General features: G+C 47.4%; 1 protein-coding gene and 1 long non-coding RNA gene across 4 annotated transcripts in view; both read right to left on the bottom strand.

Annotated features, from left to right (window-relative positions):
• Nucleotides 1–12,281, bottom strand: part of LOC308581329 — a 112,451-nt gene that overhangs the window by 38,547 nt on the left and 61,623 nt on the right. The window lies entirely within an intron of this gene.
• Nucleotides 2,816–10,830, bottom strand: LOC308580896 (uncharacterized protein). 3 transcript variants are annotated; one of them, XM_081183177.1, is made up of 5 exons: nucleotides 10,695–10,830; nucleotides 7,924–8,039; nucleotides 6,194–6,226; nucleotides 4,901–5,575; nucleotides 2,816–3,782 (listed from the first exon to the last, which is right to left on the bottom strand). In XM_081183177.1, the coding sequence occupies exons 2-5, from the start codon at nucleotides 7,955–7,957 to the stop codon at nucleotides 3,241–3,243; spliced, it is 1,284 nt and encodes a 427-aa protein (XP_081039303.1). In that variant the 5' UTR covers nucleotides 7,958–8,039; nucleotides 10,695–10,830; the 3' UTR covers nucleotides 2,816–3,240. The 3 variants fall into 3 exon arrangements, with proteins under 3 accessions (XP_081039303.1, XP_081039304.1, XP_081039305.1); XM_081183178.1 differs by lacking the exon at nucleotides 10,695–10,830 and adding an exon at nucleotides 10,387–10,471; XM_081183179.1 differs by lacking the exon at nucleotides 10,695–10,830 and having other exon boundaries at nucleotides 4,901–5,880; nucleotides 7,924–10,314.

Raw genomic sequence — 12,281 nt, 5'->3', positions numbered from 1 at the left:
GGAATACAGTCGGGAGGGGAAGGAGGGAGTCCCAGAAAGAAGGTTATGAAAATAAGGGTTTAAAATTGGTCTTTCTTTTTCTTTCTTTTCTTTATCTTTTCTATTTTTTCTATTCTGTTATTATTGGAAATTTTAATAAATATGATTAAAAAAAAATAAAAAATAAAAATGAAAGTTAAGAATGGCATGTATAAGAGATGAACGAAAGGGGAAATCACACAGGAGATTTATATATGAGTAGCCAACAGTTGCAGGGGGAAAATCAGGTTGGCTAGAGCTCAGAGTGAGCTGAGGCTTGCAAGAGAGCTTAAAAATAATAATAATAAGTTTCTTTGGCTATGTCCAAAGTAAGAGGAAAAACAAGCAAGTGGTTGGTCCTCTGCGTGGGGAAGAGAGAGAAATGCTATTGGGTGACAGAGAAAAGGCGGAACTACTCAACACCTACTTTGCCTCTGTTTTCATCCAAAAGGAAAGTGATGCCCAACCAGGTGATAACGGAATAAATGATGCAAGGAGGGAGCTGTAGTCCAAGATAGGAAAAGAGGTAGTAAGGGAACACCTAGCTACTTTAAATGAATTAAAATTTCCAGGGCCAGATGAGCTGCAAGGGTACTAAAGGAGTTTGTGGATGTAATTTCAGAGCCTTTGTCTATTATCTTTGAGAATTCTTGGAGAACAGGTGAGGTCCCTACAGACTTGAGGCAGGCAAATGTCTCCATCTTCAAAAAGGGGGGAAAGGATGACCAACGTAACTACCAACCAGTGAGCCTGACATCAATACCACGGAAGGTCCTAGAACAGATAATTCAACAGTCGGTCTGTGAGCGTTTAGAAAAGGATGCTGTGATTACTAAGACCCAGCATGGGTTTCTCAAAAATAAGTCACACCAGACCAAAATGATATCTTTGATGGAATTACAAACTTGGTAGATCAGGGAAATGCTGTGGACATAGTGTATCTTTATTTCAGTAAACTTTTGACAAAATCCCCCATGATATTCTCGCGGGGAAGCTGGTAAAATGTGGGTTGAATGACGTAACTGTTAGGTGGATTTGTAGCTGGTTGACTGACTGAACCCAGAGTACTCATTAATGGTTCCTCGTCATCCTGAGAAATAGTGACAAGTGGGGTGCCACAGGTTCTGTCCTGGGCCCCTTGTTGTTTAACATCTTTATAAATGAACTGGATGAAGGAATCGAGGGGATGTTCATCAAATTTGCAGATGACACCAAGCTGGGAGAGGTAGCTAATGCCGCAGAATCAGAATTCAAAATGAACTTAACAGATTGGAGAACTGGGAACCGCAAGCTAACAAAATGAATTTCAGTAGGGACAAATGCAAGGTTCTGCACTTAGGCAGCAAGAACCAGATGCACAAATATAGGATGGGGGACACCTGGCTTACTAGCAGTAGATGCGAAAAGGATCTAGGGGTTTTGGTGGGCCACAAACTTAACATGAGACAACAGTGTGATGCAGCAGCAAAAAAAGCTAATGCTGTTCTAGAATGCATCAACAGAAGTATACTGTCCAGATCAAGGGAAGTCATAGTACCGCTCTATTCTGCCTTAGTCAGATCGCACTTGGAATACTGTGTCCAATTCTGGGCACTACATTTTAAGAAGGATGTTGAAAAGCTGGAACGTGAACAGAGGAGGGTGACCAAGATGATCAAAGGTCTGGAAACTAAGAGGAGCTCTTAAAGGAGCTGGGAATGTTTAGCCCGGAAAGGAGGAGACTGAGGAGATATGATAGCCATCTTCAAATATCTTAAGGGTGGTCACATGGAGGAGGGAGCATGCTTGTTTGCTCCCACTCTGGAGCAATGGCTTCAAGCTGCAAGAAAGGAGTTTCTAACTAGACATCAGGAAGAACTTTCTGAGAGTAAGCACGGTTCAACAGTGGAACAGACTCCCGCGAGAGGTGGTGGACTCTCCTTCCTCGGAGGTTTTTAAGCAGAGATTGGATGGCCATCTGTCATGGATGCTTTAGCTGAGTTGCCTGTATTGCAGAGGGTTGGAATAGATGACACTTGGGGTCCCTTCAATGGAACATAGGCATCCTTGAGCCGAAATCCAGGAAACTACAGCCTTGTGAGCCTAATGTCCTTTGGATACAAAGCGGTGCGAAAAATTACCAATGATAGAAAGATTGTGGTGTGTGGCTAAGGATTGCTAAATCCTCTCCCTGCCCAGTGGGCGTGACTGGAAGAAAAGTATTTGGAGTGGCAAATATGGGAGAGGTTCAGCTTCTTAGACCTTCTTAGTCTTTTGCTTAGCTACACCTGTTGATGTTCTGCTGCTATCCATGTCTGGTTTGGTGCCTTAAACAAGCGATTTTTCTGCTTAGAAAAGGCGTTTGATGAAGAACACAAAAGGTCTGGAGCCTCGAGCGCTGCGGAGAAAAATCCAGGGCTGCTCAACGTACACAAAACACAAAGAGCTACCCATGGCAATTGGGAGGTAGTGAGTTGAAGGAAAACGAGAGGTGCTTCTGAAGTCAATGCATTTTTATAAGCTCTGAAATGTATCACCAGAGGATGCACGAAAACAGTGTCTAAAAAGGATTATGTAAATGCACGCATGCCGCTTCTTTTGGTGGATATGAACCACAGGCTCCATTTTCAGAGATGGTTTAACCTTGACCAGATATGCAGGGTGGTAAGAACAGGAGAGAATGATGCCACCAGAACCCCACCACGGACTCTTCTTTTCTCGAAAGGCAGAATGCTGAATTTGACAGAACTCCCATCTCTGGCCCAGCGTAAAAATTCTCGGGATCTTAAGATGCTACCGGAAAACACGTGTTGAACAATTTGGAACAACAGTGCATCTTTATTTCTTTTTAAAAGATTACCTTCTTACAGGTAGCCGGTAATGTGTTAAGTGTAATTATTATTATTATTGGTTTTGTTTAAAAAACTTGTACACATGTACATCAAACACTGCATTCCTCTGGAAACAAGATGGAAGGGAAACAGATGTAGGTACACTTAAAAAAAAAAAAGGAACCCCCCCCCAATAAGAATAAATTTAAATGTACATTGCTGGCAGCTGTTTCCGCACAACCGTTAACGCTGTGGGGAGACACACGTGTAAATGTGGTGAAAACACATTCTAACTATGCAATAAGAAAAGCAATATATATGTTGTAACGAGAAGAACGAACAGCTGGAGGGATGGATTCCCTGCTCCCACAATGAGACTAAAAGGAGACGGGCCTCTGGGTTGCGGCAGTTTTCATTTCATTCGCTTCCGGGGAGAGACGTCTCCGTTGCTGGTAGCTGATTGCTGGGAAGCGAATGCGAGGCTGGAAGGGGAGGGGCAGGGCATCTCTTGGCCGTTTGAGGAGGTGGCTGCTGCATGCATCATGCTAGGGCCCGGGAAGTCATAATACTGAGAAGGGTAGGGCGGACTGTATGACGTTCTGCCCCGTATGTCTTTCATAACTTCCAGGATGCCCTGCAACACGCTGGTCTGGCTGCTCAGCTGCTCCTTCAGCGTCTGGTCGCTCGATTCCAGGGCGCTGACGAGCCTCCCAATGTCCTCCGCGCTCTGCTCCATCTCGTCTTTGCGGGCCGAGAGGTCCTCCTTGTAGGCACGCTCGAAGGAAGCCACCTCCTTGTGCGTGAGGTCAGACAGTGTCCGGACAAGTTCGCTGGTGGCCTGCGAGGTGACTTCCATGAGCTCCTTCAAGGTGTCCCCCCTCCTCTTCCTCTGCCGGCAGCGGAGGTTGCGCATCCTCTCGGCGGCCGTCAGCGGTCGAGGGCGCAGGTTCGGCGCTGGAGGGGCAAACATCAGAAAACAGGCTGAACAAAATGATGAATAATGCGACTTCGCAACAGCCTACCGTATGCTAATCTAAAACATTCATACGTGCACACGCCAGCTTCCAGATTCCACACAAGGCCACCCTAAAAATGTTTTTTTTAAAAAAGTCAGAGTCTGCAATTTGGCGGCCCTGTTGGATTTCTGCAGATGTCTATATCTTTGCTTACCTGTCATACAACAAATTCTGTTAAGCAGAGAACTCCAGCTCCACCCTGAACTTTGAAGCCCAGCCCTGTTACAACTTCAGAAATCTCACTAGGTTTTCCCCCCAAACATAATATTACCCAACCCAAATTGACTGAGGATTTGATTCCCCGGCTGCTGAAATCAAAGCTGTGTTTCTCAAGATCAGAAGTCAGCAAAACTTTTATGCCGCGGGCCGGTCCACTGTCCCTCAGACCTTGTTGCAGGCTGAAGAAGCAGCACTGGGGGCGGGGCTAGAAGAAGAGGCAAGGGGGGCAAGTAGTCCTCCTCCCCACCCCCTGCTGCTGCACTTACCTTCCCAGGGGCTACCGCCGCCACCACCGCCACCACCGCTTCTCGTGGGTTGGCAGACGAAGCTCATCTGCTCCACTCTCTGGCCCACAGGAGTACCAAGGCAGCGGCAGCGGGAAGATGAGCAGAGAGAGGGGCTCCAGAGAGGGGCTGCTTAAAATGGCGCCCAGCCAGACCCCTTTCTCCTCTAGGCAGGGCGGAGAGAAGCCAGGAGGAGGGAGGAGGCACCACTGCGGTGTGGGGGGGGGATGGAATGACGCTGGGGGGGGGGGGAATGGCGCAGCCCAAACGAACAGAATCCCCACGCCGATCCACGGACAGTCCGTGGGCCGAATCCTGAATGCAATTGGGCCTGATCCAGCCCGTGGGCCTTAGTTTGCCAACCGCTGCTCAAGATCCTCAGACTTCACTCCATTGCTCTGCACTTGAAAACAAGTGCGTGTGATAAAGCAACCCCTCCCTGTCCCAAAATTATCCAACCTGTCCAGAAGTCCACGGACAACTGAAACAAACCATGTACCATACCAAAGCCCACCCCCACAGCAGGCAAGCCGCAATTCCAAACAGAACTCACCAGAAATCGAGTCATTGGATGGCAATGGATCTGTTGGAGTGCCAGGGCAAGCACTGCCGTCCATGGATATGTCGGAGTTGGCTGCCGGAGACCCCACTTGGTTTTCCATGTTGGCTTCACTGTGCTGCGACCCAGCTGACTCTGGCAAGAGCAAGCAGTCCCCATCCGGCTCTTCAAAAGTCCCTTTGTCGCCTTTCCCAACCGAGGAAGGCGGTTCGTAGGCAGGGTCCTGAGTCTCCCTGTGTTCCCGGCGCCGGCGGTCCACCGGTGGCCGCGCGTTGCTCCCTGAAAGCCGCGGAACGACCAGGTTTTGCTTGATGCAGAGGAACCGGTTGAGCTCTTCATAGTATGGCCACACTCGCCGCCCGTGGCCGGCGTTGCTGTTGCCGTCCACTATCTCTTTGAAGCCGCGCCGCAGCACTTTGGCCCGCTCGCGGCACTGCTCCCAGTCCCGGTTGTATCCCCGGGCTCGCATTTCGTCCGCGATCCACTGGAACTGCGCGACCGTGCGGTAGTTGGACGCCAGGGCGCTCTGCACAGCATCGTCGCCCCAAACCTGGATGAAGGCCCGGGTTTCCTCGTCGGTCCAAACGGGCTGGCGCCTCGATTTCGTGGCAGACGAAGAGCCCTGCGAAGAAGCTGCCATGGTGCCGTGGTTCGGCATCGGCACCGTCTCTGGAAGGGTATCAGACAACATGGTGTGCTCCGAGGGTGACCCGGCCAATACCGGCGGCAGGAATTTGTTTTTAAAATGGCAGCAGGAAACTTTCTCAACTGGGGCGCAGTAAAAAGAGCACTAGCGGGAAGGAGGGGGAGTGTAACAAGGAAGCTCCTAACGATAGAGTGCGGATAGAGAGAGGCGGGACGCTCTGTACAATGCACTCTATGGTCACGCTGGCAACTCCCCCGCTGAGACATGTGCACCTCCCACAAACGTTACGAGAGACACGCGTCTCGCATCTTTGCTCCCGCAAGTTGGCCTGCAAAGAAAACACGTGTGACCTCGAGGAAATGGCACAGGAGTCTGCATTCCGACATGCGAAAAAAGAGATACGTGACAACGGTGCGATACACGTGTCTAGCGTAACGTGTGAAGCGATCTTAAAAGCTCCATCCCTCTTTAACCTCCACTATTCTAAGCCCCTGACCAGAAAAAAACCAACATATATTAAAAAACAAAGTTAAGGAAAATTTCCGTAATGTATTCCAATCGCGTAACAGTTTAAGAGCAGCTTTCTAAACACACCTGCTTTTACCCTGGCCTGATCGACATGCAAAAGAACAATTACTCACCTGTGTAACTGCCATCTGTTGAAATGTAGGCCGCTCGGGGAGAAAAGAGAAACAGGCAAAATTAGAGGGGAAGACTTCTGGATCTCTTATGAGCAATACTGGAGGGAAAAGGTGACTGAAAGTCACAAGGAAAGGGCAATCAACAGTGGCGTAGCATGGGGGGTGCAGGGGGGGCCGGCCGCACCGGGCGCAACATCTGGGGGTTAGGGTTAGGGTGCGCAAATCCACGGGTTAGGGGGCGCAAATTACTTGCCTTGCCCCGGGTGCTGACAACCCACGCTACGCCACTGGCAATCAACGGAACAACTATGCCACGCAACCAAAAGCGCTGGAAATGTGGTTTTTTGAAACAAAAACGAGATGAAACAGATTTTTAGGAATCTAAATTTTACACCAAATACCCATTAAAACCAAAATAAATCCCAAGCTGGTGCTAAGGATTTTTCTGAATAATTGGAATTCCGATTTCACTGTTAGGAAGCAGTCACCGTATAGTTTATTTGGATGAGCAAACTCTGAAGTGTTGCTCAATCCAAAAAAGCACCATCCTTTTGATCGTGGGCAAATGCCATAAATCTCAGCTGACTGAAAACCAACTCAGATGCTACAAGGTAGTAAAGCTCCTTCCAAGGTGTTTTGGAACTCCTCCCACTATTCAGGCTGCTTTTCATAGTAAGCAACAGGCAGCAGTGGCTGCTCGTCTATGAAGAGCAAGGATCTCATCCAGGTAACCAGACAAGGAAACGTCTGTACCCTTTAAGATTCTGTGTGCTTTTGCCCTCCTAAGCCATCTATGTGCCACAGATCTCCAACAAAGATATGCATGGGGCAAAAAACAGCAACAGCAACTGTTGTGGGCTTGTAACTTTTATGACCTTATTTGCAAAGCTACCTTCAAGCACTCTCAACTCACCTGCTCCTGGGAACAGCAGCTTCAGAGTCGCTCTCTAGTACAGGCATAGACAATCTCGGCCCTCCAGATGTTTTGAGACTACAACTCCCATCATCCCTAGCTAACAGGACCACTGGTCAGGGATGATGGGAGTTGTAGTCCCAAAACATCTGGCAGGCCGAGTTTGCCTATGCCTGCTCTAGTAGCTCTAACCCCCTTTTTGTGGACGACTAGGGGCTGACTCTCTGCTAACAAATGAGAGAAATCTCCTCTTCCCATTGGCTTGTGAAAAGCTGTCAGCAGAGGGAGGCAAGTTCATCAACAGGACAGCAGCTGCCAATGCTGGTTGACATGCGGTGTCTCCTCCTTCCAAATGCTCCATGAATTTGTGGAAGGATCAACTAATCGAAATTTAGAATTACTAGGGCCCACTTTTCAGGTACACGTCCACTACAGGAACAATGTCTAAACATATCTAAGCATTCCTGAGTCTTCACCATGTGCAGCTCCCTGATCTTTTTAAGGTCAGTGCAGCATGACAGCCAAGCCAAGGTTTGGCTTAGCATGTTGGCTCAACCAGAGATCATGGCTAAGGTCTGTCATTTAACCATGATCTGTACCAAACGGCTACATATCATGGTAAAAGAGGAGGAACCTTAACCATGATACCAGGTTCAGTAGATACACTAGGCTTAGATACCTAAAAAGCCCAGGGAGGAGGAAGGCGAGTTCAAGCTCCTTGCTGGGATCCAACGGGTTTGTGCAATCAGTTAGCCATATTGTGGGCTTACCACTGGGACATGCAGAAGCATTCCAAAGAGACGTAAGAGATCCTTACCCAAGGAAGTCACATCCTCACCATTCTCTTCCATGATCTCTCTAGATAGCCCTTCTCACTTTCCCTCCCCCCCACTCCTGTGCTTTGAGCAGAGTCTTCAAGAAGGCGTTCAGCCCCTGCAACAGACAACAGAAAAAGCCCATTAAACCCCACTGCACAAGCCACCAAGCAGAAGTCTCTGATTCGGGGCATTGATATTGCTGTAGAGCCTAGCAGAAGAGTTTTTCAACTTTGGGCAGGGATAGGCAATCCACTTCCTTCTGGCATAAATGCAAAGGCAGAAGGCACTGAAATTAGGGATGAAATCCTTTACTCTCACTTGAGAGGGCACTGCGCTAAACACAGTAGATTTAGCACACAGGACTGGGCTGGAACTGACTTATTGCCTTTCCTATACCAGCAGGGCGTTGCCGGTAAAGCTTTTGCTACAAACAAATTAGCCTCAGATGACTCTTAAATTGGGTTTGCCAGTTGGCACTTATCAATGTGTAGCTCTATTTACAACCAGCAATACAATAACGGTAGTGTCAAAACTTTCTGTACTAATTTCTTACAAGCACCCAAGGCCATCTAAAGTCAAATGAACTGAAATGAACTGTAAACACGGAAAAGAGCTACAAAACAAATCACATAAACATTGCCAGTTACATTTTACTGGTTTTTAAAAAACTTTTATTGTACACTACCCTGGTCTTGTTAATGAGGAACAGCAGTATATAATTATTCTAAACAAACAATAAAAGAATAAGATATCAGTATATCTATAGTTATTTACTATTTTTTGTTACCTAATTAGGTCCAAATGTCTTACATTCAGAAACATAAATACATTATACAATATAGAGATACCATATAATTTAAGTAATAAAAAAAAGAATATGAGTATGATGACAAATGGCTGCTATTCTCTTGGCTTAGGTTTCTCTCTCCCTGCTTCCTCTTTTGCTAAATCCAGTTTATATATTTTAACTCCGCTGATGCTCTAAACATTGTTTTTGCTTATTACAATATAATCCTACTCACAAAAACGATTCTCTATTTTATTAACATTGCAGCCTCAGCACACAAATATTACTTTTTTTTTGCCAGCATAAACAACTCATGTCTGGGGCTGTGCAGTATCTATATGTCTGTCTTCTCCCATATAAAGTCCTACTCATTTAGTAGCTACACACAACAGGCATCAACTTGTGACTGCCCTAATTCCTTTACTTGTATTCCGTTGAATTTATACGAAAACACAAAACAAACAGAATCTGATATTCACCAGAATTGTTACCTTAATTCAGGGGTCAACAACCTTTCAGAGCTTAAGGACACATTTGCAAAGTGGAGAAACAGTTGTGGGCACCACAATCAAGTTCACACCACAATCTATTCTATTAGCTACAACAGAGTGCTCTTTTCAAGCCTAATTTTAGCTGGCAAAGCAGACCCTAAGGGTGCGCATGAAAGGTCTATGTGGGACACATGCACCCACGTTGGAACACTTCACCTTAATTGTACCAACTGCTGGGTTCTTCCTTTCCCAGTTAATACAGTTCTGCTTTGCTTACTTATATACTGGAGTGCTTCAATTCCACCTTTCAGCAAGTTCCAATTTTAACATTAACTTCTTCTACAGAACAAAGTTTTCAGACAATCCAAACTCAGGGACAAAGATATACTTTTGCTCCCGAATATTTAATCTCACTCATAACAAGCTGCATGGCTCATTAGAAGGCCTTTAGAATGATTGATTCTCTCCCACACAGGTACCCAGAACCTTTATTCTTTTTGCTGTCAACACCTATTGTCAATGACCTACTTTACAGGGTTGTTGTAAAGATTCCTAAGCAATGTATGAGTGCTGAGAAGTCTATTATTAAACTGAGAGTGGTGACACCAATTGTGTCAGTTTTGGCCTCCCCAGTTTGGCTTTCCCGGCACCTGTGCTGTGGTTCTTTTCAGCAGCAGGTAAAGACCGGTTTAGAAAACATTTCCCATGTCCCTTAGATCTTTTAGACTCCTGTCATCTCCCTCCGGATTTGCACTAGCCTGCTTTTCCCTTCCCTTTTATGGCTTCACAACAACCCACTGTGTGGAACTTCTGCTATTAAGGACACAGCACAGAGAAGTGTGAGGAAACTGTTAAAAAACAAATAACCCGAGCGATCGATTCCACCTTGACCAGGGGAGGAAGAGAGAAAAACAACACAACACACGCAAATAAAGCTGGTGCCAGGGCATGCAATAATTGCAGCGGTTATTATGACTCACCTCCCACTCCCACCCGCCTTCCTCAGCGCGATGGGGGGGGGGGGAGAGAGATCTGTGCCTCCAAAAAGCCGGAAGTGGCGGCGGTGCGAAAGCCTGACACAACCCACCCCTAGACACATTCACACGTACACCCGTCCTCGCAAGATCCGAATAATAGTGATGATAACAATAATAATCATAATAATAAATAATAATTTCTTTTACTTGAGTCGCTCTCCTGGGCATCCCCTCTCCCTCATTTCTCCGCGTCGGGGGCTCTTTCCAAAGAGACAAAAGGCGGGTCCCACAAGCAGGGTCTCCCTTTTCTTTTAACCCCCACCCCACCCTTTGCTCCCTCCCTCCCCCTCCTCACGACCCTCCCCCCAACATTCCTCCCCCCGCCCTCCAGCCCCGCCCATTCCTGGCACTTTGCCTCAGATCTCTCCTCCCCCCCCCTCCCTGCCGCCCCGCTTTTAAAAACACAACTGCAAGTACGGAAGAAAGCCCGAAACTCCGCCGGGGCCTCCACCTACACAGCCAAGGGCTCTCGGAGGACGCGAAGAGCCTGGAGCTGGGCCGCTTCCCCCCCGCCGCCGCCTACGCCGCCGTCCCCCGGAAGAGTCCCTGCTGCTCGGGCGGCCTCAGGGAGAGCTGGCGCCGAGGCCTCCTCGGGCTGCAACAAACCCCAATATGGTGGCCGCGCAGCTGCCGAGGCCGGAAGTCCGCCGCTGACCGAGGCTTCGGAGCGGGGAGCGAGGAGAGCGAGAGAGGCAGGAAACGGGGGCAGGCGGAGGGTTCTCGCCTCCGCAGCCAACAGCGGCCTCTGCTGGCGGGAGGCCGGGGAAGCGCCGATCGAGGACCGGCCACTGGCTGGGGGTGAAGATGTCCCTGTTTTCAGAGGGTGTGGGACACCGGAACCATCTGAAGGCAGCCCTGTATAGGGAAGGGGTTAATTATTATTATTTTTTAATATTTTGATTTACTGTGTTTTTATATATGTTGGAAGCTTCCCTAAGTGGATGCGGCAACCCTGTTGGGTGAGTGGGGTATAAATAGTACAACAACAACAACAACAACAACAACAACAACAACAACAACAACAACAACAACAACAACAACAACAACAACAGAATAGAATAGAATAGAATAAGAAGAAGAAGAAGAGAATAGAACAACAACAACAACAACAACAACAACAACAACAACAACAACAACAACAACAACAACAGAATAGAACAACAACAACAATAGAATAGAATGTCCCTATGAGTATAAATATGGGACGCGGGTGGCGCTGTGGGTTAAACTGTTATGTACTGAGGTTCTCACCCTGGGCCAGCAGGGGGATGCTGTAGATAGTTTTCACTCAGGTCCACATATGCAAATAAGGGATTGAAAGTGACGTTCAGTGATTGGATAGTTACAGAAAGTGGCTACTGTTGCGTTCTAGTGGAGCTCTATATAAGCAGGCTGGCTGAACCCTTCAGTTCAGTTCTGTTCTGGCCTGTGAATAAACAAGAGCTGTTTGAAGAATCGCTGTGTCGTCTGATATGTTCACCCACAACTTAACATAAAACACAGAGCCTAGGGCTTGCCAATCAGAAGGTTGGCGGTTTGAATCCCCGCGACGGGCTGAGCTTTCTCGGTCCCTGCTCCTGTCAACCTAGCAGTTCAAAAGCACATCAAAGTGCAAGTAGATAAACAGGTACTGCTCTGGCGGGAATGTAAATGGCGTTTCCGTGCGCTGCTCTGGTTTGCCAGAAGCGGCTTAGTCATGCTGGCCACATGACCCAGAAGCTGTATGCCGGCTCCCTCGGCCAATAAAGCGAGATGAGTGCCGCAACCCCAGAGTTGGTCACGACTGGACCTAATGGTCAGGGGTCCCTTTATCTTTACCTTTATGAGTATAAATAGTAAAATCATCATCATCATCATAGAATCTTAGAGTTGGAAGGGACCCAAGGGTCATCTAGTCCAACCCCCTGAATTGCACAAATCTCAGCTAAAGCATCCATGACAGATGAAGAATCCATGACACCTGTGAAATAATAATAATAATAATAATAATAATAATAATAATAATAATAATAATATAATGTCCCTCTTTTCATCAGAGAAAT

This window comes from Podarcis bocagei (genome assembly GCF_964188305.1).
Source record: "Podarcis bocagei genome assembly, chromosome: 2".
Lineage (NCBI taxonomy): Eukaryota > Metazoa > Chordata > Lepidosauria > Squamata > Lacertidae > Podarcis > Podarcis bocagei.
The sequence above is the reverse complement of the archived record's forward strand: the minus strand, read 5'-3'. Positions and strand labels throughout refer to the sequence as shown.